Here is a 26,484-nt window from a genome sequence, read left to right on the forward strand (position 1 = left end):
TTAATGTATTAATTTGTTTACAAATTGATTAAATAGGCTTAGTAGCATTTGTTAGCTTATTTTTTAAATTTAGCTAGTGACTTTGTAAGTTACAACTTACTACTTGTACTGCTATCGTATCGGAGTTTTGGCAGAAATATCATAGCGTGACCAGTAGCGCAGAAGAATAGTAGGGTTTTCATTTTAATAAATTAAGTATTTTGAAGGTTTTAATCATCTTTTGGGCATATATCTTTTATATTTCGCTAGGGATATAACTAATTTAACATAGAATATATCTAAAACTTGATATAATTGATATGAACTAAGGTATAACACAAAACTATATAGCGGAATATGTATTACTGCATTAGCTTAGTATAGTATTGTATAGTAAATTAATCAATTAAATTTATTGATCTTATTAATTTTCATTGTTACGTAATTAAATCATAATCAGAAATAATGCCCCACATTAGAGCAGCAAAGCAACGCATACAAAGTAGCAGGAGTGCTGTGGCTCGGGGGTGAACCGAAGGGGGTGATTCTCCAACACATCACAGCTTAAAAAAATGTGCAACTTGTGAAATGTTTGCAGACTTTCTGAAACGGGACATGGTATTGCCAAAGGGGATATCTTTGTGTGCTCGATGTAAGGAGTTTGAAGAAGTTAGGCATCAAATGAGCGTTGTTATGTACCTTTGTGAGAACTTGAAGAACGGAGTAAATGCCCTTGAAGGACTTAAATTAGTGTACCCAGCAAGCTCTCAGCTGTCCATATCAATGCAGAGCTTGCACTTGATCATCAGGCAACACAGCGGCAATTTCAGGGCAGAATGCACTGGTCCCACAGGAGCTAGTTATTGTTGATGACTATTGTCAGGGAGATGGGAAAATATATTATGCAAAAAGGATAGGTGGAATAGGACCAGGGTATATCTGCCAGGGGCAAAAGTTGATGCTGTAGAGCAGGTATCATCTTTTGAGGGCAGAATTTGAGGGCGTTTTTTAAATTTCTCGAACCAACGACGAGAAGCCCCAAAGGTTTCCATAATTTCTTCTGTTTGTTTAGATTTCAGGTGATTAGACAAAAATAATGCTTTTTCTTGAATCACCATTTGACTTAAAGGCATATGACGTTGTGACATATCATCTATCCACAAACTTAACATTTTCTCCATTTTTTATAAAATTGGATTCCTTAAACGAGTTAATTTTGCCGCTGTAACATCTGTACAATTCTGAGCAGACTGTTTTATTTTTTCTGATTGATTTAGTATGGTTGTTAAAGTTGATTGCACTAATCCTAAAGAATGTGCCACATCGGATTTTCTTTCACCGCTTTCAACACGTAAGATATTTTGTTTAGTTTCCAAAGAAATTGCTTTTCTTTTCTTTGATTCTGACATTTTAACTAAAACAAAAATATTTCTATCAAAATTTACAAAATCTATGTTATGTAATGCTATCAAAGAACCTACGTCGATTATTGCAATGCGCCACACTGAAACAAAGTCAATCATGTAAAGGAAATGGAGGACAGTTAAAAATCACGATCTGGCATACCAGGAAAACTGACAGATACGGATTGTTGCAATGCATCACACTGAAACACACCCTATGAAGTGTAAACAACAACTAAATTAGGCGAATGATGCGCAAAACTGTTATAACAGACACACCCGCAGCTTGGGAGCACTCGGGAGTACATAACGAGTCGCCGCCAGTCACCAATCGGATGATTGTCGGGCGTTGGCTTTAAATCGGAATATTTTTTATGTTAAATGGGGCTTGAAATTGCGGACTTCATTATATCGAAGCTTCGTTATCAGAGGTAACATTAACCGAGGTATGACTGTAATGGGAGATTTTAACTTCCAAGATATAGACTGGAACTTGCAAATTGGTCAGTCACACACTAGAAAGACTTTTGTGGAGTTATTAAATGACTGTTTTCTACAGTAGCATGTTCAAGAGGCAACCAGAGGGAATAATACTCTTGATCTGATTATCAGCAGTCATTCTTCATGCATTAAGAATCTGCAGATGAAGGAACCACTAGGTGGCAGTAATCACAGTGTACTGATGTGGGATTTACATAAAGATGTAACTACCATTAGGGGTAAAGGGAAGGGTTTTTGCTTTCATAAAAATGACTACAGTGGTCTCAGAGTTTTTTTTTAAATTCTATACAGTGGGACCAACTGATAATGTTACCAACAAATTCTAAATGGGAAGCATTCAAGGAATTAATCTTGAAAGCTACTAGGCTTTTCATACCAACTAAGAAATACAGTTCAAGGTAGATTAATGGAATTGGATGTCAGGTGACCTAATGAGACTCATGATAGAGAAGAAAAATGCATGGAAAGCATATACATTATCAGGAGACAGATGCCTATGGTAGATATAAGATAGTCTGCAATCAAGTCACAAAGGACATTAGGCAAGCAAAGGCAGATTACGAGAAATCTTGGCAAACAATGCAAAGGAAAATATATATATAGGAATATATATATTTTATATATATTTCATATATAAATAATATATAAATATATAAAATAATATAATATATAAATAATATAAATAATATATATTATATTATATAATATAATATAATATAAATATAATATAATAATAAAAATAAATAAAAATAATAATAATATAAATAATAATAAATATAATATAATATATATATAATATATATTATATTATATATTATATAATATATAATATAATATAATATAAATATAATATAATAATAAAAATAAATAAAAATAATAATAATATAAATAATAATAAATAATATAAATATATAAATAATATATAAATAATATAAAAAATATATTATATATATATTTTATATAGGAATATTAAGGATATATAGGAATTTTTCTAGCAGGGATAAGGAGGTGATTATTCCCTTGTATAAGGCAATGGTCAGGCCACACCTAGAGTACTGTATACAGGTCTGGAGGCTTCATTTTAAGAAGGATGTAGAGATGCTGGAACGAATACAGAGAAGGGCAACAAGATTAGTGAATGGAACAAAGGGGTGGGTGCTCTTACGAAGAAAGGCTTAAGTTTTGCAAATTACAGTGTCTGGAGACTAGGCACCAGCGAGGTGATCTGATAGAGGTGTATAAAGCATTGAATGGTTTGAGCATGCTCAATGCTGATGGGATTCTTCCTCTCGCTCAGAATAATCACCTGAGAGGGCATAAATTCAAATTGAGGAAAGACAGATTTTTTTTTTTGATTTGGTAGTTGTTGGCGCATTGGCTTCTGTGGCCATATTGCACCTCCCAAGGTTTTTGCAGTACTTTGATCCAAGCCCGAGGCGGGAATCGAACCCGCGACCTTTGGGTTGCCGGGCAGGTACTTTACCCACTCGGCTAGCCCGGTCGGCGGAAAGACAGATGTAGGATAGACGTGCAGAAATTTGCCTTTAGCCAGAGAGTGGTTGGTTGGTGGAACAGACTTCCATCCCTTGTCGTGGAAGTTGATAGCCTAAATAAGTTTAAAGGCTCAGCTGGACAGGTATTTTGAACGAACAGAGGGGTGAAGTGGAAGTGTTTTTTTTTTTTTTTTTTTTTTTTTGGCTGATGCTGCATAAGCTTGCTTTCTTGCATCAAATGCCTCTACTAATGCTAATGCTAATGAAAACAGTAAAGATTTCTTTACTTATGTAAACTCTAGAAAGAAAGGGATGAATCAGATTGCTCCACTTGACATTGACAGTTCAATTGTACCATCGATGGAAGTCTGTAGGGAAGTGGAGAGCCAGAAGCATATCGGACTCTGGCAAAGAGCTAATGATTTTGTAATAAATGAGAGAAAAGTGGAAGAGAAATTGTTGGAATTGAACATAAAAAAGGCACCTGAGGCGGATGGGATCTATCCAGTTATATTAAAGGAGGCAGCAAAGGAAGTAAGCAAACCCTTAGCCATAATTATGAGAGCTTCCTTGGACTCAAGGGAGGTCCCCATGGACTGCAGGTGTGCAAATGTGTATCCAATTCACAAAGAGGGATCAATGGGTGACAAGTCATTACAGACCTGTTAGTTTAACTTCTGTTCCAGGGAAAATAATGCAGTCACTGGTTAAGGAAGCGATGCAGAATCATCTAGACAAGGCTACAGCTATAGTTCAGACACAGCATGGGTTTGTTAAGGGGAAGTCTTGCCTGACAAATCTGGCTGGATACTATGATGTGGTCACAAAGGAAATGGATGCAAAAAATAATTTTGATATCAGGAAAATGGATTTTAGGAAAACTTTTGATACTGTGTCACATAGAAGACTACTGTACAAATTGGAGCTTTTTTTTTGGTTTGGTTGGTTTTTAGGAGCGTTAGCAACTAAGGCCATATTGCTCCGGGATATGTGGTGGTCATTCCTTAACCTTTCCGCATCCTCCGTATTTGGTGGTGACAGGCTCGAACCCCGGTCTAATCAAGAAGCGTGTGCTGTGCACTGCTGCTCCTTCCCACCTGGCTACGGAGGCGCCATACAAAATTGGAGCAGTATGGCATTAAGGGCAAGTTGCACAATGGATAAAAGGATGGTTGAGTGGGAGAAAGAGTGGTTATCAATGGACACTGCTCTTTATGGAGTAATGTTATTAGTGGAGTCCCCCGGGGTTCGATGTTGGGCCCATATGTTGTTTTCTGTATTTATCAATGATATTTATGAAGATATATCAGAGTTAATGTCTAAGTTTGCAGATGATACGAAGGTTAGTAGGGTTGTTAATGACAGTACGCTACTGCAACAGGATCTGGAAAAGTTGAGCAGATGGGCTGAGAAGTGGCAACTGAAGTTTAACATTGACAAATGGAAAGTACTGCATATGGGTAGCAGTAACCCCAGAGTAACGTATCAACTGGGTGGTACTACACTCACAGTGGTAGTGAAGGCAGCTAAAAATCTCTTTGTATTAAAAGAAAACGAATAAAAAAAAAAACAATAAAATTGGACAAGAAACGTTTATAATCAAATATATAAATGATGGTTTTGTTGTTAATTTGCTTTTAGATAATAAAATAATATAATATAATTTTTGTGCATCTTTTGATTATTAGAAGATGTGGGGGTTTTCCCCCACTAAAAAAAAATATAAAAATATATAATTTAGATTTGTGTGACACAAGTTAGAGGGGAGCGAAGCGACCGTCTGATTTGGATACGAAAACTTAGTTATAACTGTAATGTCAAGAGTGTCGCAAATAGAGTTGTTCTTGTTGAGTTTAACAACACATAGGCTGCTGGGGCCATATTGTGTCTTTCGAATGGTGAATATGAAACAACTATATTTTATGATATATTTCTATCCGATTTAGAAAAGTAAATAGTTCCTTTTTATTAGATCATCTCCCAGAATCTGCGTTAAATTTATTGATGACTGCATATTAGAAATTGAATTAAAGTGTCTAAGCGGATGGTTTGAAAGAGGGACAGTCCACTAGGAAATGGCGAATGGTCAGTACAATTTGGCATGATGTGCACTGGGGAGCGCTGTCAGGTGAGTGAGGTGAGTACACCCAATCCTAAGCCTTCCTAAAATTGTTTCTTCTCATCTATTTTTCTGGAAACTGGAGAGCCACAGCTTTGGTTCTGGTTTTATTTGGTATAGTGTGTTTCCTGGATAACCTCTCCAAATCAGTGACCAGCTATTGTAACATGCTTTACGGATGATATGTTTGAAATCGGAATACGGAACTTGACCATTCTGTAAAATAGAGGTATCTGGTTGTTTGGCTGCAAGATCTGCTCTTTCATTTCCTGCTATACCAGAATGCCCTGGTATCCAGCAGAATGTCACAGTTTGGTTTGACTCATTACACACACAAGTCATTTAGAATGGATTTGTTTGATAACAGGGTGAGAGGAGGTGGTATTACTATTTATGACAGAGACAGCACTGAGTGAGTCAGTGTATATTAAGGCAGACGAAATTAGAAGTTGAGTACTGTGATCTACAGCCAAGTTAATAGCATAAAGCTCAGCAGTGAAGATACTGCATTCTACAGGTAATGAGACAGAAGTAGTGAATGACGGGAAGATTGCCGCAGCGCCTACTTGGGTCTCAGTTTTTGATCTATCTGTATAGATCTTACAGGCCTGTGAATTAGAAACAGTTTCATGTAACTGTGCGATATTGAAGGGAGACAAGGTATTCTTCCCCACTGTTGGAAATAGTCGTCATAAATTGCAGGAATATTTGCCCACGGTGGATCAGGCGGTGTCATGTCGATTTCTATATTCCACGATTGAATTAGTTCTTTAAGTCTAAGTGCAGCAAGTTTGTTTTCATTTGGTTTACTGTTGAAAAATGACTCCCATTCAGTATTGTACAGACTTCTCCAATTCGGGTGAGAGGGAAGACTGCGGATTTTTGCGGCATACATCAAAAGCAATGTTTTCCTCCAAAGATGTAAGGGAGGTTCGTGGGCTACGGACCTCCCTTATATCTTCGACTGCAGATTTTTGCGGCATACATCAAAAGAAATGTTTTCCTCCAAAGATTTAAGAAAGGTTCAATGTACAGGCTCTGAACTGGGGAGGTTCTGAAAGCACCTAGAGAAACTCTCAGAGCACTGTGCTGGATCGTGTTCAATCGCTGTAAAATAGTTTTCCTAGCAGAGTCATACACTGGGGAGCCATAGTCTACACCGGACCTGATGAGAGCTCGATAAAGATGGATCAGGGTATGTCGATCAGCATCCCATGACATAGATGACACAAACCAGAGGATATTCAATTTCTTCAAGCAGATGGTCCTAAGGTAGGTCACATGTGCTTGAAAGTTTAGTTTCCTATCTAGCATCAGGCCAAGAAAACAGACAGTGTGAGTAAGAGGTATTGGCATGTTATTGATCTTCAGCTCAGGATCAGGATGAAGTGATCGTAGTTTGCAGAAGTGAGTAGTGGTGGATTTCTGTTCAGCAAGACGATATCCATTGCATAAGGTCCAGGCTTCTATTTTGAATAGAGCAATTTGCAACTGTCTTTCAACAGTATTCATACTTTGTGATTGGCAGGATATAGTGAGGTCATCTGCATACATATAAATTTGAATGGTTTTTGGAAGATCTTCCAATATTTTGTTGCCCCGAATCACAAATAGGGTAGCACTCAGTATTGAACCCTGCAGGACACTCTTCTTGAATGTGAGATGCAGTTTTGATATCGGACTTGAAAAGTGCATAATTTTAAAAAGTTCTGGATGATTTAAGGAAGATAGCTTCTCAGCCCCAACTGATGCATATCTTTAATAATGCCATGACACCAGGTGGTATCGAATGCTTTGTGAATATCTAGGTTGACCATCACTAGGTACTGTTTCATGACGAAGGCATTTCGTATGTTGCATTCAAGTTTTACAAGTAAATCTACGGTAGATCTGTTTTTACGGAAGCCATATTGGTGATCAGAAAAAAGATTCTGAGAATCTAGAAACCAGGTGAGCCTCTTATGCACTATCCTTTCAAATATTTTGCCTAAACAGCTTGTTAATGATATCGGTCTGTAGTTCTGGACCAGAGTGGGATCTTTGCCGGTTTTGGAATAGATATAAGTTTAGATATAGGAATGCCGCCAGGACAGAGGATAAGTATTTTCTGAAAAGATATGGTTATAGAATAGTAATAATATGCCAAGGTCAGCTTCACATAGATGCTGTAGCATACTGTAGTGAATACTGTCTGGTCCTGCTGCACTATTTGACGATTTGCTTAAGCATTCCTTGAGCTCAACTAGAGTAAAAGGCTGGTTATAAGGAAGTGAGAGTCTAGTTTGAAAATTCAATTTTTGACGTTCTTCATTAGTTTTAATGCGTTGAAAGGATGTTACATAAGAGGATGAGGCAGAAATGTTATATAAAGACTCTGATAATGCATTTGCAATATCAGTAGGGGAAGATAATTTCTGCCCATTCCATTGTATTATTGGAGATTGCGGCGGTAGAAATTTCCCATTGAGTGCTTGTATTTTTTTCCAAATGATTCAAGTGTCAGTATTTTTGTTAATGTATGAGGCGATCGCAAATAGAGTAAATTCAAACTCCTGGTTAAAACAACTAATACTAAGGATAACAAGGCTAACGAAAACATGAAACTCATTATGGTACGTATAACATTCTTGGCATATTTAGGAGGGAGATGAAAGATAGAAGTGGTGATGGGATCATACTTCTTATGCTGAATGCAACAAAAGTTTTTACAGATTCAAAACTCCTACTCATTATGTCTCTCTCAGCTAACACAGGTTCTACGTATAAGTTTTGAATCTGTAAAAACTTTATGTCAATGAGAAACTACAAACCAGACAACAAAGATTATAATAAGTGCCTCTATACACAGATGGAATTGGGGATCAAAGATGAATGTCTTATTATGGATGATTTAAATTTGTCCCTAATTGATTAGAGCAAGTTTGAAAATTATTATTTGTATCGGCATGTTAGAGAAAGTACTGGGAACAAGAATATTCTATATCACATCATCACCCATGAACCAAAAGATATCATAGAGCTCATAGCACAGAAACCATTAGCAGGGAGTGATCACAAAGTTCTAAGCTAATAATGAATTAACTTGGATTAATAGAGCAATAGCCAGTTTAAGAGCAAAAAAAAGATGACATGGTTGATGGAACAACAGAAGCCTTGAATGTATATATACCACTAAAAAACACTCCATGAGGAGAATTCCAAGTTGGATGAATAACGAAGTTGCCAGATTACTTGAGCAGAAAAAGATGGCATGGAAAAGTTATAGAGCAAAAAAAGTAACGAAGCCAATAACAGCTAAAAATTGATCTGTAATAATGCCACAGAAAAGGTTAGGCTGGCAAAGGCAGATTATGAGAAATTGCTGGCAAAGAGAGCAGTGGAGGCCAAGGAATTCTTTGCATATATAAATGCAAAGAGAAGGACAAACCAGATCAGACCCTTATATAATGGATGTGTGATAGTATTAGATACCCCAGCTGATGTTGCAGATAAACTCAACAGTTACTTTGCATCAATATTTACAGAAGAATAACCTTTTATGTCAATGAGAAATTACGGGAGTGAGTTGAAAAATATGTAATTAATGATATTGAAATTTTGATAATGATTATTTAATGAAAAACTTTCAAGCCTACAGGCAAGTAAGTAAGTTAGTAATGACTAACCTGCCTTAGGTTAATCATTACAATTAATTGTCAAACTTGTGTGTCAAAATCTGCATGTGTATGAAAGAAGGATATCCAATGGAAATTTTGTTTAAATATAGAGATAAAATATAGCTATTTTACAAAAGTTTGAATTTATTATTTATTTCACTTTTCTTAAATGCTTATTCATTTATTATATCCGACACGTCAGAAATGGGACCCAGTTTAATAAAACCTGCCAACTATATATTAATATTATTTGCTCTTAGACCAATTTAGAATTCAGAAAAACATTGACAGCAACAGAGCAAACACTCCCTACCATATATCTTATAGCTCTAATCCTATCAAGTTCATCTTGTATAATTTCTTTAATCACCGACTGCATTATCACCTAGCAGAGAAGTCAAACGTACTGGTATGTAGTTACCTAGTCTGGCCACTGATTTGCCTAGTACACTGAGTGGACAGAAATCATGGGATACCTACCTAGTAACGGGTATGCACACCTTTCACCTGGATAGTGGCAGTCACATGACAAGGCACTGAGTCCACTAGTTCACGAAAGCGTTCCACAAGTATTTCCATCCATGCTTGCTGCACCGCTGTCCATAATTCCATCGCATTCCTGGGCAGAGGATCCATAGCTCGAACAGACCTTTCCACAGTGCTGTCTACATGAACTATGTGGAGCATCCCAAGGATGCTCTGCTCTGTGGTCTTGGCGCATTATAGCCTTAGTAGCTAACGCGCCAATAAAAACAACACCAACAACAACAACCAACCCAAGGATGCTCCACATAGTTCATGTCCAGTGAAAGGGAAGGCCATTCCATGGTGGTAAATTCTGCTGAATGCTCTTTGAACCATGTTCTAGTCACCATGGCTCTGTGGGGAGATGCATTGTCCTGCTGGAAAAGTCCATTGCCCTGTGGGTGCATGATGACCATGAAGGGATGCAGATGGTCTGCAAGGATGGACATGTAACCTGTATCGTTCAGAGATTTGTCGATGTACCAGAGGTCCCAACGTGTGTCAGTTGAGCATGCCCCGGACCATTACCGATCATCCACCTACCTAAACAGTTCCTTGTTGACATGATGGGTGCATAGCTTCTTGCGGTTCCGCCAGATACAAACCCTCCCGTCTGCTCGAAATAACTGGAAACGGGATTCATCGGACTGGGAGACCAGTCTCCAATCATCCAAGATCCAGTGCCGCTCTTTCACCCAGTTGAGGTGTAGAGTCCTGTGTTGTGGTGTTAGCAATGGGACTCTGGTGGGTTGGCGGCTCCCATAACCTACAGCGGCTAATCATAGCCTGATGGTCTTGGTGGAGACGTTTCCGGCACCTCTCTCGTTGAAGTTGGCGGTGATTTGTGCCACTGTTGCTCTTCGGTTGGTTGAAACAATGTGAGACAGATGGCAATGGCCACGTTCATCCACCACTTTCTCCCTCCCACAGTGCTGTCCACGATGATATGTTATGCTAAAATGACATATTCCTGATACTCCCTTGATACTGTCGAACGGAGATAGTGCAATTTCTGTACCACCTCATGATGTTTATGCATACTGACATCGAATTACCATCTACGTAAATGCATTGTACCTATATACCTGCCAAGCAGTGGGTTCGTCCACTAGCGAGAGGGGTGACAGCGTCGTGTTGCCCAAAAACCAGGTATCCCACGAATTCTGTTCTTTCAATGTAAGCAAGAGATACATTTGCATATCTCGAATCTGTAGGAGCCATCCTCTGAATTCTAGGATGTTCTCATCATCATTATTAGCTAATGGATTTGATTACATCTTCATTTAATCAAATTCTAATTACATCTACAAATTCTAAGTGGAAAGCATTCAAGGAATTAATCGTGGAAACTACTAAACGTTTCATAAGAAAGTTAGCTGTTAAGAAATATTGTTCAAGGTTTAGGCCTAAATGGTTGTCAAATGAACTAATGAGACTCGTGGCAGAGAAGAAAAATGCATGGGATGCATATAAATTATCAGGCAACGCAGAAGCCTATGATATATATAAGCTAGTCTGTAATCAAGTCACAAAGGAGGTTAAGGCAGTCAAAGGCAGATTACGAGAAATCTTTGGAAAAGGATGCTAAGAAAATCAGCAAGGATTTCTTTATTTATATAAACTCTAAAAGGAAGGGGATGAATCTGATTGGTCCACTTGAAATCGATGGTTCGACTGTTGATTATCCTTCTCAGATAGCAAACAAACTGAATGAGTATTTTGTACCTACATTCACACATGAGGAATTATTAAGGTTTGAAAATGCCAGAAGGTTATCAAACTGTAACAGGGTGCTTAATGGTTTTGTAATAACTGAGAGCAAAGTGGAGCAGAAATTGTTGAAGTTAAACATAAGGAAGGCAGCTGGGGTGGATGGGATTTATCCAGTTATATTAAAGGAGGTGGCAAAGGAAGTAAGTAAACCCTTGGACATAATTATGAGAGCATTCCTGAACTCAGGGGAAATCCCAACAGACTAGAGATGTGCAAATATATCCCCAATTCACAAAGGGGGATCGAAGGGTGACACGAGTAATTACAGACCAGTTAGCTTAACTTCTGTTCCGGATAAAATAATGGAGTCACTGGTTAAAGATGCGTTGCAGGATCATCTAGACAAGACTGCAGCAATAATTCAGACACATCACTGGGTTTGTTGAGGGAAAGTCTTGTCTGACAAATTTGATTGGATATTATGATGTAGTTACAAAAGGAACTGCAAAAAATAATTTTGATATCATATACTTGGATTTCAGGAAAGCTTTTGACATTGTTGCGCATGGAAGACTACTTTACACATTGGAGCAGAATGGTATTAAGGGTAAAGCACAGACTAGAGATGTGCAAATGTATCCCCAATTCACAAAGGGGGATCGAAGGGTGATACGAGTAATTACAGACCAGTTAGTTTAACTTCTGTTCCAGGTAAAATAATGTAGTCACTGGTTAAAGATGCATTGCAGGATCATCTAGACAAGACTGCAGCAATAATTCAGACACAGCACTGGGTTTGTTGACGGAAAGTCTAGTCTGACAAATTTGATGGGATATTATGATGTGGTTACAAAGGAACTGGATGCAAAAAAGAATTTTGATATCATATACTTGGATTTCAGGAAAGCTTTTGACACTGTTGTGCATGGAAGACTACTGTACTCATTGGAGCAGAATGGTATTAAGGGTAAGGTGCTACAATGGATAAAAGGGTGGTTGAGTGGGAGAAGACAGAGGGTGGTAATCAATGGTTGCTGCTCTTCGTAGACTAATGTTATTAGTGGAGTCCCACAGGGTTCAGTGTTGGGTCCACTATTATTTTGTATATTTATCAATGAAGGTATATCAGGCTTAGTGTCGAAGTTTGCAGATGATACAAAGGTTGGCAGGGTTGTTAATGACAGTAATGGCAGTGTGTTACTGCAACAGGATCTAGAAAATTTGGGCAGATGGACTGACAAGTGGCAACTGAAGTTTAACATTGAAAAATGCCGAGTACTGCATATGAGTAGAAATAACCCCAGAGAAATGTACCAACTGTGTGGTACTACACTTAAGGTGGTAGAAAATGAAAAAGACCTGGGAGTAATTGTGCAGTCAGATATGAAGTTTTCTGAGCAATGCAGACAGGCTGCCAGGGCAGGTCATGGGGTGTTGTCAATGATATACAGGAATTTTGTTAGCAGGGAAAAGGAGGTGACTGTCCCTCTGTATAAGGCAATGGTCAGGCCACGCCTTGAGTACTGCGTACAGGTCTGGAGGCTTCATTTTAGGAAGGATGTAGATTTGCTTGAGATGTAGATTTGCTTGAACGTGTACAGAGAAGGGCAACAACATTGGTGAGGGGAATGAAGAACTTGCAGAACTTAAGTCTCTCTTACCAAGAGAGGCTTAAGTTCTGCAAATTGCAGCGGCTGGATACTAGGCATCTGCGAGGTGATCTGACTGAGGTGTATAAGGCCTTGAATGGGTTGAGCACGCTGAATTCTGATGGGATTCTTCCACTTGTTCAGATTACAAACCTAAGGGGGCATAAATTGAAATTGAGGAAGGACAGATGTAGAATAGATGTGCAGAAATTTATCTTTAGTCAGCGGGTAGTTGATTGCCGGAACAAAGTTCCATTTGTTGTTGTGGAAGTTGACAGGTTAAATAAATTTAAGGAGGAACTGGACAAACATTTAAAGGGAACTGTTTTGTAATGAGATCGCTAATAATGAGATAGTAGTTAGTAGTAGTAGCATGAGATGCAAGAAAGCGAGTGTATGAGCTTATGCAGCTAAAGGGTTTGATTAGATCTTTTGCTGAATCTTTTAATGTAATTGGACATTTTCCATCAATTCCAGGTACCATTTTTATTTTTAGCTATAATTTCCCTTCCAGCTTCCTTTCAATTATCATAAAATAATTTAAGTTGCAGTTAAAATTAGGTATACTTCTCATAACCCAACCCTAGAAATATGTGGATGCAAATGCAAAATATTTATTCAGTTTGTCAACAACCTATACAGGATCTTCAGTAGTTATGTCATTCCTATCAAATATACCAATGTTAACCATCCCTTTCCTACAAGTACGTACATAAGCAAAGAATTCTTTGCTATTTTTTATTTATTCTTTTTCATGCACTCATAACCAAAGTTTTCATAATCTGCCTAAACTAACCCTGTGAGCAACTTGATTACAGACCAGTGGTTACTGCAAGACTGTATCCCTAATAATTTATACTCATCCATGCATTTTCTACTACCACTATGCTCCTCAGTTCATCTGACATCCATTAGCCAGCCCAGCCCAGCCAAGCCAAAACCCAACCAAACCAAATCAACCCCCCCCCCTCTCTCTCTCTCTCTCTCTCTCTCTCTCTCTCTCTCAAATAACCTTTGTAAAACTATCATGCTGCTCTCTCACAAAAGGCATGCCTCCTATAGACCTTACTTACCGTGGCACAGCTAACCACACTCTTCTTAACCTGTAAATTGGATTACACTGTAATGCAGCAGTTATTGCCTTCAGAGACGAAAAGTTCTTCAAAAACCTAAGTTCCTAAAAAAAGAGACCAAATATGCTTATAAAGGACAAACAATAAGTAATGCAGTCAATTTCTGTTTCATAATACTGTTTGTAAAATTTTTCTACATGATCAATCTCAAATGTTTTTTACTTTGCTAAAAACGTATACTGTAGAGACGCAAAATGGCTGAAAGAAGCAAACAATTTTCTGGCAATATTACAAGGTAATTTTTAATGCTGCATATGTATATTTGGCACTATGAAGTTTCTTACACTTACTCAGATGATAATCAGGTGTGTCAGATTCAGAATGGCTTACAGGCACAGCAATGACTTTCAAATACTACACTAAGTGTGTAGATTGCAAGCACATTTTTTTTTTTTTTTTTTTATGAGAACCCCAAACACGAGAGGTATTAGAACCTATAGTACTTAGTACCGTGCTTGGGTTGGAGGTTGAGAAGACGAAAGAAGATATTTGTTGACATTGGACTTGAACTTCTGTAGATTGTAATTTTCAGGAAATACGTATGAAGGAAGGTTGTTCCAGAAAACGGCAGTTGAATGAATAAATGAGGAAGATGAAAAGTTGGTTCTGTGGGTTTGAAGTTGGACAGTAAATGGATGTTGGCTAGTGGTGGCATGTGTTTGGACTGTTTTGAAAAGAAAAGTGGGAATTATAGAAGGAAATTCAGAAGAACAGTGCCCAAGAAAATATCTGTAGAAAAGGCATACAGCAGAAACAGAATGTCTATGAGACAGACAGTGGAGAGACTCTGTTAGAGATGAGTCATAAATTAACCTAACTGCCCTCTTCTGAATGGAATCTAGAAGCCTGAGAGAGGTTTTGGGGGCACCACCCCAGATGTGAGAACAATATTCCATGGCAGGGCACATTTGCGATTTGTACAGAGTGAACAGCTGTTTGGAAGAAAAGTAACGCCGAGAGCGAAAGAGAAAACCAAGTTTTTTAGATGCAGAGGAAGCAATATTTGTAATGTACTTGTGCCAAGAGAGATTAGAAGTCAGGGTAATCCCCAAAAGAGATATATCATTTTGCCTAGAAATCGGAGTGTCACTAAAGATAAGCATAGGAGCAGAAGAATCCTTTTTGCGAGATATAAGACAAGACTGAGTTTTAGAAGGGTTGAAATCAACTAAGTTGTCTTTGCCCCACTGGAGAATTACCTGAAGATTGGCATTTAAGGAATTGGCAGCAGATTTTCGAGAAGTTGAAGCTGATTGAGCAGGACAAGGTTTCTCAAAATGGAAAGTTGAATGCAATGTGCTATCATCGGCAAAACTATGGATAGGATTTCCAGTCAATGGAAGAAGGTCATTGATATACAAGAGGAAAAGAGTGGGGGAAAGAACTGAACCTTGGGGGACACCGGCATTAGTGGAGAAGTTAGAAGAAAGAGAGCCATCTACCATCACCCTCAGTGAGCGATCAGAGAGAAAACTGGATAACCAATTACTAAAAAGTTGGCAAACCATAAGATGGAAGCTTGTTTAGAAGACCTTTATGCCAAACACGATCAAAAGCCTTTGAGATGTCAAGAGCTACTACTTGTGTTTCACCGAACCTTTCCATTGAATTAGTCCATAAATGGGTAACATAAGCCAGTATCACCAGTGGATCGACACTGACGGAATCTATACTGGCAATCGTTGATCAGACGGAAGGTTTCTGGGTAGTTTAAGAGTTGGCGGTTAATTGATTTCTCCATTACTTTAGAAAGAGTAGAAGTAATTGCAATGGGACGATAATTGGATGGGAGGGATTTGTCACCCTATTTAGGAACTGGCTGGATATGAGCAAATTTCCAAGCAGAAGGAAAAACACCTTTGGAATAAGAAAGTGAAAAAAGGCAGCAAAGAATAGGAGTAAGTTCAGAAGCACAGGTTTTGAGAACAAGTGGAGAAATACCATCAGGACCTGGAGCTTTCTTAGCATCAAGATTCATCAAAATCCTTCTGATATCCTTTTGACGGAAGACCACAGGAGGCATTGAATGGAGCGTGTTAGGAATGGTGGGATGTGTTTTACCAAGATCATTAATACATGAGCTGGAAGAAAAATGGGATGCTAGCAGGTCAGCTTTATCCTTGGCTGAAGTGACAACAGAACCATCTGGTTTGGACAGAGGTGGGAGCAGAGATGGGCAAAAGTTGCGGCCAATAGCTTTGGCAAGAGACCAGAATGCTCGGCTACCATTAGGGCAAGAAGCAAGTTTTCTACTCTTAGCCTGTTCAAACTCTAGTTTGGACTGATTAATAACTGCTTTACAATTGTTGCGAGCTTTGGTGTAAGCAGAAAATGAAACTGAAGAATTAGAAACAAGCCAATTACGATATGCAACGTTCTTCTCTTGGACAGCCTTAGCACATTTATTGGAAAACCAAGGTTTAGATAAAGGACGAAATTTTAAAGTGGAGTGTGGGATAAAGGATTCCATTCCTGCAAGAATAATTTCACTGACATGATCTGAGCAAACGTTGACATCAGCAGTTTTGAAACAGTAATCAGACCAAGGAAAAGAAGAAAAGAAGTCTCGCAGGTCATCCCATTTTGCATTCTTGTAATGCCAAACAATACAAGGTTGGGAATAGTCATGAGATAAAGGTTCCATTGGAGAAGAGACAATCACCAAGTTGTGATCTGAAGTGCCTAAAGGACCTCTCACTTCGACCTTGTACTTAGAAGGGTTGTTTGTGAGAAAAAGATCAATCGTATTGGCTGTATGATTAGGATTGTCCGGTATTCTTGTAGGTAAATGAACAATCTGTGCTAGGTCATTAGTAATTGCAAAAGCCTCAGCATCTCGACCTGCTGGGTCGGTGTGACTAGAAAATGGAAGCAGCTGGAGTTGTAAACGTTAAAATCACCAAGGAAAATTACCTCACTGTTAGGAAAGTTGTACTGGAGAAAGTCAAGTTGCAAAGAGAGGAAGTCAAAGAGCTCCAAGTGATTAGTGGGGTTGGGAGAACGGTAGAGAAAACAGATGAATTTGACACAATGAAGTAGAGAGATTTTAAGCCAGAGAAGATCAAAGAGAGGAGATTCCAAATTGCCAAGTCTCTGACAGGGAATATCAGAACGGACATATGCACAAGTACCACCTTTGAGGCGAAAGGAATCATACAGCAAATAATTTGGACATCTGAGATGAGAAGTAGTTGAATCAACTGATAACTGAGATTCAGTCAGAAAAAGTACATGGGGTTTGGAAGACTGCAAGTGGAAATGGACATCGTTGAGATTGGAATTAAGACCACGTATATTTGTGAAATGAATTAGGAAGTCCTTGGGAGGTTTAGATCTTTTCGCAGATAAGCTTGCGAAAGCTTATCTGCGAAAGTGTATTCATGTTAGCTTATCGCAGATAAGCTAACATGAATACACGTGAGTGCACACACACACATGCACGCACACACGCAAAACAAACATTTTAGCATACTGCACCTTGCACAATACATGATTGTTAAGACTAGCAAGACTTGTGAAAGTCAGCAACACAAATTACACTGCACTGTTAAAAGGCAATAAATTTAATTATCATTGATGATTTTTAAGAAATAGTTACGCTTCCATCCTCACTTGAAATTGTCATCTATTGCTTTTAAAATAACAATGTAGTGCAATTTGTTCTTTATTATTAATGTTGAGTTTTTGACAATGTAATGGCTTGAAATAGTTACATAACATTTGAAAATTTATAACATTTATGAATTCATAGAAATTTTATGAAATTTAATGTATCATCAATAATTACCACCATATACTTCTATTTTCATGAGTTATAGAATTGTGAAATTATAAAATTCCATGACACCTGGACCACAATACAATCTAGAGATATATAGCAGAATGATATTCTACTGTCCTTCAAAAGATACCACTTTTATTTACACATAGGCATAAACTTTTTTTAAAAAAATGTGTACAGTTCAGCTAAGTCAATGCATAATGTAGCCAAGGGTCAGGGTGATTGAACACTGGTGGAATTCATAAAACAAAAGAGTAATTAAAAATGAAGAGCACTACAATTCAGAATCACAATTTGAATTGGTAGTTTCCTGAAAGCAGCCTCTGATATTAACAATACTATTACAAAGTGTATTCTGCCCATCTTTGCCTGTTGTGTTTCCCCAAACCACCTGAATCAATGGAAACTTCACTGTTCCCATCTAATCCATTAAGGTTAAATTGGTAGTCAGAGAAGTTAATAGGCACCCACTGAACAATTCCAATTAGTATGTTCTTTATCCCAGATTACATCAATAAAGGCTGCTCATGAGATTGACCTGTTTGCAGACCACTCACAATGTCTTGACCAGACAGTTCCTTCACTTGTCTTCCCAGAAGGAAGTTCCTCTCACATGATCATTAGGTATTTGGAGCATGCCTGACAATCATGGAGACAGACATTTTAAAATGTATGTCCTGTGCTGTAATACTAATCTGCCTGTATTAGTCCTGTTCCAAATTAATTATCTTCTGACATTTAGGTCTTACATTTCTTTTTATGAATTAACACTGAAGACTGATTACAGCCAACCTTTGGAAATAAAGGGCGAGTCAAAATCATGTATAAACATTTTGATATTCTTTACCTCAGAAAGTTCACTGTATAAACATGAACCAAAAAAGGTTTTGAATACATCAGACAAATAGAAATGGTATGCAGAAGTTATGATACTGAAGTTGTGCCTGATGTTCAAAATATCTGCCACCAGCATGCATATATGAATATGCATCATTTCTCAATAGCCTGGCACACAGTGGTGCACATTTTAGATGTAAGTTTGAATGAATATCGAATATCGTATTATACTTCCTACTGTATCATCACCAATAAATCTTGTTATAATTGTGGTTTGTTTATGAGTGTACACTTTCAAGTATCTCCATGCAAAAAAAAAAAAAAAAAGAAAAAAAAATTGTGGAGGGGGGGAGTCTAGAGAACTCAAGGGCCCAAATCTGGTGAGTATGGGCTTGGCACACCCAGGGTCCTGAGCTGGATAACATCATTCTTCTTTTCTTGGTGATTCCCTTCTGTGAGTATGGGGTTGGTACACCCAGGGTCCTAAGCTGGATATCATCATTCTTATCTTTCTTGGTGATTCCCTTCTACTCTTCTGACTCTCTCTCTCTCTCTCTCTCTCTCTCTCTCTTTCTCTCGGGGTAATTCAGAAAAAAATTTTTTGGCTGGTGCAGCATAAGCCTGTATTCAAAAGCATTCTCCTGCAACTTATCCACTGTTTGGGAAATTCTCTATCCAGAAAGGCATGGAGATCAGAATGAAAACATGGTTCTGTTCTATCCTGCTCAAAAAACACCAGTCCATCCAGATAAAGATTTCTTAATGTAAGAACTGCATTATTTATTAAAAATTCAAAGTAATTCTTCCCAGTGTCACTGAGAATATATAAGGTGACGACTACTGCTGGATCAAATAAACACAGCTGTGATGATTCAAATGATCATTTAATTTGAACATTGCTTCATCTGACCATATGATTATATCCTGAAAATAACCAGCTTCAATGTTCTTCCAACAGCACCACTCACAAAATTGTGCTCATCAATCAGGATCATTTTCCCGAGCAGCATGTAATTGCTGAGGTATGAAAGATTTCAATGTTTATGTCCTTTAGATACTCATAATACTCAAATGACTAGAATGCAATTGTCAGGGACACTGTCTTGACTTCCTTGCTGATTGGTCAAATGTGTTTCTAACAGCTTAGACGTTTTTGATATTTCTTAATGTTCTTTTACTCCCACAGCTTTCCTTATTAATGTTGCAAGTTTTCAGTTCGTCAAACTTAACTTGAAGGCAGGTTACTGTTAGAAGTAGCTCTGTCTCATATTGATATTCTCATACACAGTAACCCTTTTTACTGTTTGCACATTTCCATACCATTTTGAAATGCAATTCCTTTCTTTAACTTTTTGTTGATTATTCTCCATACTCAATGACAGGTGCTAAGCTGCCAAGTTCCAGGCCGAAGATGACAATTGAGAGAAGAGTGCAGCAAGATATGCAAAAATTAGGACTCACTCCAAAAGACTGTGCCAACTGTACTAAGTGGAAGTGTTCCATCCATGTCGCTGATCCGTAAGTATTCTCCCTACTCAAGGAGTCTCAAGTTAATCCAGAAATAATGAAAAATTATTAAAACCTAATTTGTTTATTTTAGTCTTAATATTAACAGCTTTTTATTCAAATTAGCTATTCTGTCTAAAAAATTTGGTTATTTAAAGTGTTATAGATAATTCTGACTCATAACACATATACACACACACACATACATACACCAGAAAAGTCTTCCCTATCAAGAACAATAATTATGCTTCTCTTCCCTGGAATTATCTTTTTATTTGTTATATTGCCGTTGAAAAGAAACTAATGGAATGTGCCAGCACATGAATATTGCAAAAACATGAATCAAATGCAAAGTCTGCAGAAAAACATTCAACATAAAGCAATAGCAAACTAATATTACAGGATGATGAAATGATGCTTTCAGGTGAAAATTTCTAATAAACAGAAATAATACTCTTTGAGAGTATGATACAATTTGTGTGTATAAGGAAACTGGACAAAAAATCATTCACTTATGGTATTTAAGGCATATAGCTGGTTGAATATGTATCTTATACATTAGTTTACTTGCAACACTGAAATTACAGTGTAAGGTTAACCTGTATTCTCTTTTTTACAAGCTGTGACTGAAGAAGCAGAGGTATCCACCACAAAAGATGAGGTGCAGAAAAGATGTTGGCGAGTGATAAAAAGGAGTACTAGCACTTCTCAGGTTTAAAGGACATCCTGTTATAGAAATCGCTGAATTTGTTGGTGTTCCAAAAAGAACAGTAATAAAGATTTTTTAAGAATGGTGCAAGTCAAAATCAACCAAAAATCAGCAGCAGAATTGTGGTGGAAAGTATGTTTGAGTGACTGTTGAATATCGTATTTAGTAAACAAAAAATGATTATGACCGAGCAGAGTCAATCATTTTTTGCAGAGTCATAATCATACTGCAAACAAACACAAAGGACCTCATCAGCTGATTTCTAAGAGAACATTGCAAAGAGAATTGCCTGAGGTTGATATCTGGAGTGGCCAGATATCCACCAGCAATTTTCAACACATAGGAGTAACAATCTCATTACGTGGAATGAAGTACATTGGATTGAATAGCTACATTCAGATTGTCAAACACTGGCATAATATTTAAAAGAAACAAGCAAATTATTTTATTTTAACTAAAAACAGCCAACGTGCACAAATATGCTTCTTATCTTCCCAGTATCACTGAATACTGGGAAGATAAGATTATTAGAGGCATGCATTAGTTGAAAACCTTTGAATCTACCTTTTCTTTTAGCATCACTTTCTAGATAATAATAAATTTTCACTAAATATTTAAAATTTTATAGGAAGGCAAGCAAGCTAATTTCTTAGAACACAAATTAATAATAAAATTACAAGGATAGAATATCACAACCAGGTGCTCGATCTCCTCTTTTAACAACCTTACTCTAGTTATTATTGTTATCCTCTTTCTTCTCCTTATGGATTTCTTCCATTCTGCAACAGATACTGGTACCAGATGCATGAGGTGGTTGTGATGTCCAATTACTATTATTGGTCAAGGAACTCTCTGACTATCCTACAGGTGTTCAGGATCATGGCTTTCTGCAGTTCCATTTAAGTGTTCTCTGGAAGGCCTATTGCTGCTAGGTTGTTGTGTAGGCTCTTTGGCACTATGCCAGAGATTGATCCAGGATGGTCATTACTTGTTCCATGTGTCATATTTCTTTAACTTTCTGTATAGGTCTGAGTACTTCCTGGTCTTTTTTTTTTTATTCATAGGTTTCCTGCAGATTGTTGATACTGAGCACAACAAAGTAATCAGGTAGGTAGGTAGCCACTTCCTTCTTGTTGATGAGGGTTATGTCTGGTCTGTTATGAAAGATCGTCTTGTCCATTATTATGGAATGGTCCCAGTACAGTTTGTGATTGTATTACAAGTACTGCCTAGTACTTGTAATACAGTACATTTTCTTTGATCAAATGATATTTTTGTGCTAGCTTCTGATATATTATGTTGGCAATCTGGTCATGTCTATAACCATACTCCATCTGAGTGATAAAACTGCATCATGTGGTGATGTGCTGGATTGTTTCTAGGGCTAAGTGGCATCACTGACATGTGTCATCTGTTACTCTAGGGTGCTTGGCAATGTATTTCTTTTAGTTCCTGGTGTTGATTACCAGGTTTTGGGAGGCAAACACTAATTAGCATTAATAGAGGCAGATGATACAAAAGAACAAGTTTATACAGCATCAGCCAAAAAAACTTCCCATTTCACCCATCCATTCTCTCCAAACATTTGTCCAGTTCTTCCTTGAATTTATTTAAGCTATCAACTTCCACAGTGACAGATGGAAATTTGTTCCAGCAATTAACTACCTGCTGGCTGAAGACAAATTTATTCTACAACTGCCTTTCCTCAATTTGAATTTATGCCCCCCTCAGGTTCGTAATCTGAGCAAGAGTAAGAATCCCATCAGAATTGAGTTTGCTCAAACCATTCAAGGCCTTATACACCTCAATTAGATCACCATGCAGGTGCCTAGTCTCCAGACGCTGCAATTTGCAGAACTTAAGCCTTTCTTGGTAAGAGCACCTCTTTGTCCATTCACCAATCTAGCAACTCTACATCCTTCCTAATATGAGGCCTCCAGACCTGCATGAAGGCAGTGGTTAGGCCATACCTTGGCTTCAAGGTGTGGCCTGACCATTGCCTTATACAAGGGGATAATCACCTTCTCATCCCTGCTAGCAAAATTCCTATATATCATTGACAAGATCCCAATGACCTGCTCTGCCAGTCTGTCTGAACTGCTCAGAAAACTTCATATCACAAATACCCCCCCCCCCACCAGGTCTTCTTCATTCTCCACTAGCCTGGGTGTAATTGTGCACAGTTTGTACTCTGGGGTTAATGCAACCTATATGCAGTACTTTGCATTTGTCAATGTTAAACTTCAGTTGCCACTTCTCAGCCCATCTTCCCAACTTTTCTAGATCCCTTTGCAGTAGCATACTGTAATTACTGCCATTAACAACCCTGCCAACCGGAACACAAATCTGGTTAGCTATTTTGACAGGGTCACTCATGAGCTGGATTTAGGGAATAATTTTGACATTGTTTATTTAGATTACAGCAAAGCATTTGACTCAGTCTCACATGAGCAGTTACTTTAAAAGCTGGAAAACGTTGGAATCACAGGGAAAATTCTTAGATTCTTCAAGGCAGGAAGCACAGGGTTGTGATAAATGGTTATTCCTCAGATTGTGTTAATGTAAGAAGTGGGGTTTCCCAGGGATCACTACTGGAACCTTGTTTCTGATTTTCTTAAATGACATCGATAAAGGGATAGAGGGCACAATGTCTAAATTTGCAGATGACGTAAAGATTGGTAGTGTAGTTAATGATCACCACTCCAAGCAGGGCTTCTGAGTGACCTAGATATACCTCGGGATGGTCAGAAAAGTGGCAGCTATACTTTAATCCAGCAAAATGCAAGGTTTTATGCCTGGGGAACAGTAACCCCAAAATAACTTATACACTTGGTGGAATTGAACTAAAGTCAGTAGTGGAAGAAAGGGACTTGAGAGTTAGGAGTCTGTCAGTCATGAAGTTCTCCGAGCACTGTAGACAGGTTGCAAGGAAGGTCCATGGTGTCCTATCAATGATTAATTGAACATTTGCTAGTAGAGATAAGGACATCATAATCCCAATATACAAAGCTATTGTTAGACCACACTTGGAATAGGTGCGGTATTCATACTGTGTTCAAGTATGGATACTGCACCTAAAGAAAGACATTGTTCTTCTTGAAAGGGTCCAAAGACAGGTAATTCAAGTGGTGAGATCGGCAAAAGGATGTCCATATGAGGAAAGACTTCGAATATGTGGGTTGCAGAGCTTGGAAACTGGGCACCTTAGAGGAGACTTGATTGAGATGTTTAAGGCTCTGAGAGGCATAAATAAAATGAATGAGGACACAATTTTCATGGTTATAAATTATTCTAGATCTAGGGACCATGAATTCATGTAACGGGGAAAGAAGTTTAGATTGGATTGCAGGAAGTTTTAGTTTAGCCAGTGAGATATAAATTACCTTCATGGGTGGTTGAGGCTGACAGTTTGGGGAAATTCAAAGGTCAGCTGGATAGTTATCTATGGGAAGAGGGAAATACATAGGTTGTTTATTTCCTTTTCTTTTATTTATTTATTTTATATACTATTTTACTTCTTTTTTTTTTTTCTCTGTGCAGATAAGCCTTAGGCTTCCTTGCACCATATGGCCATTACTAATACAGGAATACTTTGCACAGCGCAGTTAATTCTTGCCAAAAAAATACCGCTATGCGAAACCGTGCTGATCGAGGTATTATAAGTATATATTTTAATTAGATAGTATGAATCAGAGCTGTAATACTCAATATGTTCTACGTTGATAATAATATTAGTAAAATAATAAGAGGAGTTTACCTCAATATAGTATGTAGAACACTTCCCTTTAAGTGTTCTACGTACTATATTGAGGTAAACTCCTCTTATTATTTTACTATATATTTTAATGTAATGCATTCTGACAATTTGATTATATGGGTTCAGTTGCAAAAATATATAGGTGTTTGTTTACTATAAATTGATGCACACAAAGTTCTTGCAAAAAAATAAACTAAAATGATAAAAATGAAAAATACTAGTAAGTACAGTTGAAATGATTTTTATTGCAGTATGTACATACCAAAAGAATATAAGTGAAGTATGTACCATATTTTTATTTTTAAAAATAACTGATCAGCTTAGTTTGCACGTTTTTTTTTCTTCTTTTTATCGGCATACATCTCTTTACAACATCAATGTCATTTTGCAATGCCTGCCTTACTTTCATACCTCGTTCGAGGTTTTGATCTAGAAGAGCACTCAGCACCATTACATTTCTTCTTTCCACTCATATTTGCGTATAAAGGTGTAACGTTTTTAAAAAATAATCTTTAATAAAAATACACAGCAAAAAATATTTATACAGCTTACGCACAATGAACGACCTCACTGCTTGGAATCCATAGTGTTTACTAATGTATGAATCCTAGCAGAGTCCGTATATAATGGGAGTTTCGACAACAATCAGAATGGCCTTGAATCCATAATGCATTGGCCTACATGCTGGCATTATAATACATACATATATACATATCAAATGTATTGATGCGTAACGCAGTTAATTTTTTTTCAATTTGTAAACTGCGCTGTTCGAAACCACGCTACACAAGGTATTCCTGTACTAATAAGCCTGTTATAACTTCATAAATATGATGAATAAAATACAGAAAACAATGAATGGCCCAATGCCGAACCCTGGGGGACTCCACTAATAACATTAGTCCACAAAGAGCAGCATCCATTAATTACCACTCTCTGTCCTCTCCCACTCAACCATCCCTTTATCCATTGTAGCCACTTGCCCTTAATGCCATACTGCTCCAATTTGTATGGTAGTCTTCCATGTGAAACAGTATCAAAAGATTTCCTGAAATCCAAGTATATGATATCAGAATTATTTTTTCCATCCAGTTCCTTTGTGACCACATCATAGTATACAATCAAATTTGTCAGACAAGACTTCCCCTTAACAAACCCAGGCTGTGTCTGAATTATTACTGCAGTCTTGTCTAGATGATCCTGCAATGCTTCGTTAACCTGTGACTTCATTATTTTCCCCGGAACGAACAGAAGTTAAACTAACAGGTCTGTAATTACTGGTGTCACCTTTTGATAACCCTTTGTGAATTGGGGATACATTAGCACATCTCCAGTCCGTGGGGACATGCAGAGTCCAATTCTTTTATCTCGGGAAAGAGTTTCCTGCTCATTAGCCATCCATTTGAAGGCATCTTATCTATGTAGTCTTGATTGAGATTATTGTAGTGTCTGCCATGGAGTGCCTTCTTCGCCCATCTTTCTGCCTTTGTTTCTTCTGTTTGTTTAAGTGGGTCTTCTTGTTGAGGTTGAGCAGTGTGTGTGCCATTTGTCTATCTTCCTTATGGCTTGGCTGATTAGAGCTGTGCTTTCCTGGAAGTAATCCCACAGGTTCTTAATTACCTTCTTCTGTTGTTCAATGAGATGTGTCAAACCCCCTTCTTCCTTCTCTCCAGGCTATCAGTCTTTTGTTGGTCGACTTCGGGTGTTGTTGGTGGCTCTTGGT

General features: G+C 37.7%; 1 protein-coding gene across 3 annotated transcripts in view; it reads right to left on the reverse strand.

Moving 5' to 3' along the window:
• Rgl (Ral guanine nucleotide dissociation stimulator-like) overlaps positions 1-26,484 on the reverse strand; it is a 292,275-nt gene that overhangs the window by 130,904 nt on the left and 134,887 nt on the right. For all 3 annotated transcript variants that reach the window (XM_090389533.1, XM_090389534.1, XM_090389532.1), the window contains one exon: positions 14,112-14,215. In XM_090389533.1, the coding sequence (XP_090245659.1) occupies positions 14,112-14,215 (104 nt within the window). The remainder of the gene's footprint in view (positions 1-14,111; positions 14,216-26,484) is intronic.

Source organism: Mastigoproctus giganteus, chromosome 2, assembly GCF_048544385.1.
Source record: "Mastigoproctus giganteus isolate SK-2022 chromosome 2, ASM4854438v1, whole genome shotgun sequence".
Lineage (NCBI taxonomy): Eukaryota > Metazoa > Arthropoda > Arachnida > Uropygi > Thelyphonidae > Mastigoproctus > Mastigoproctus giganteus.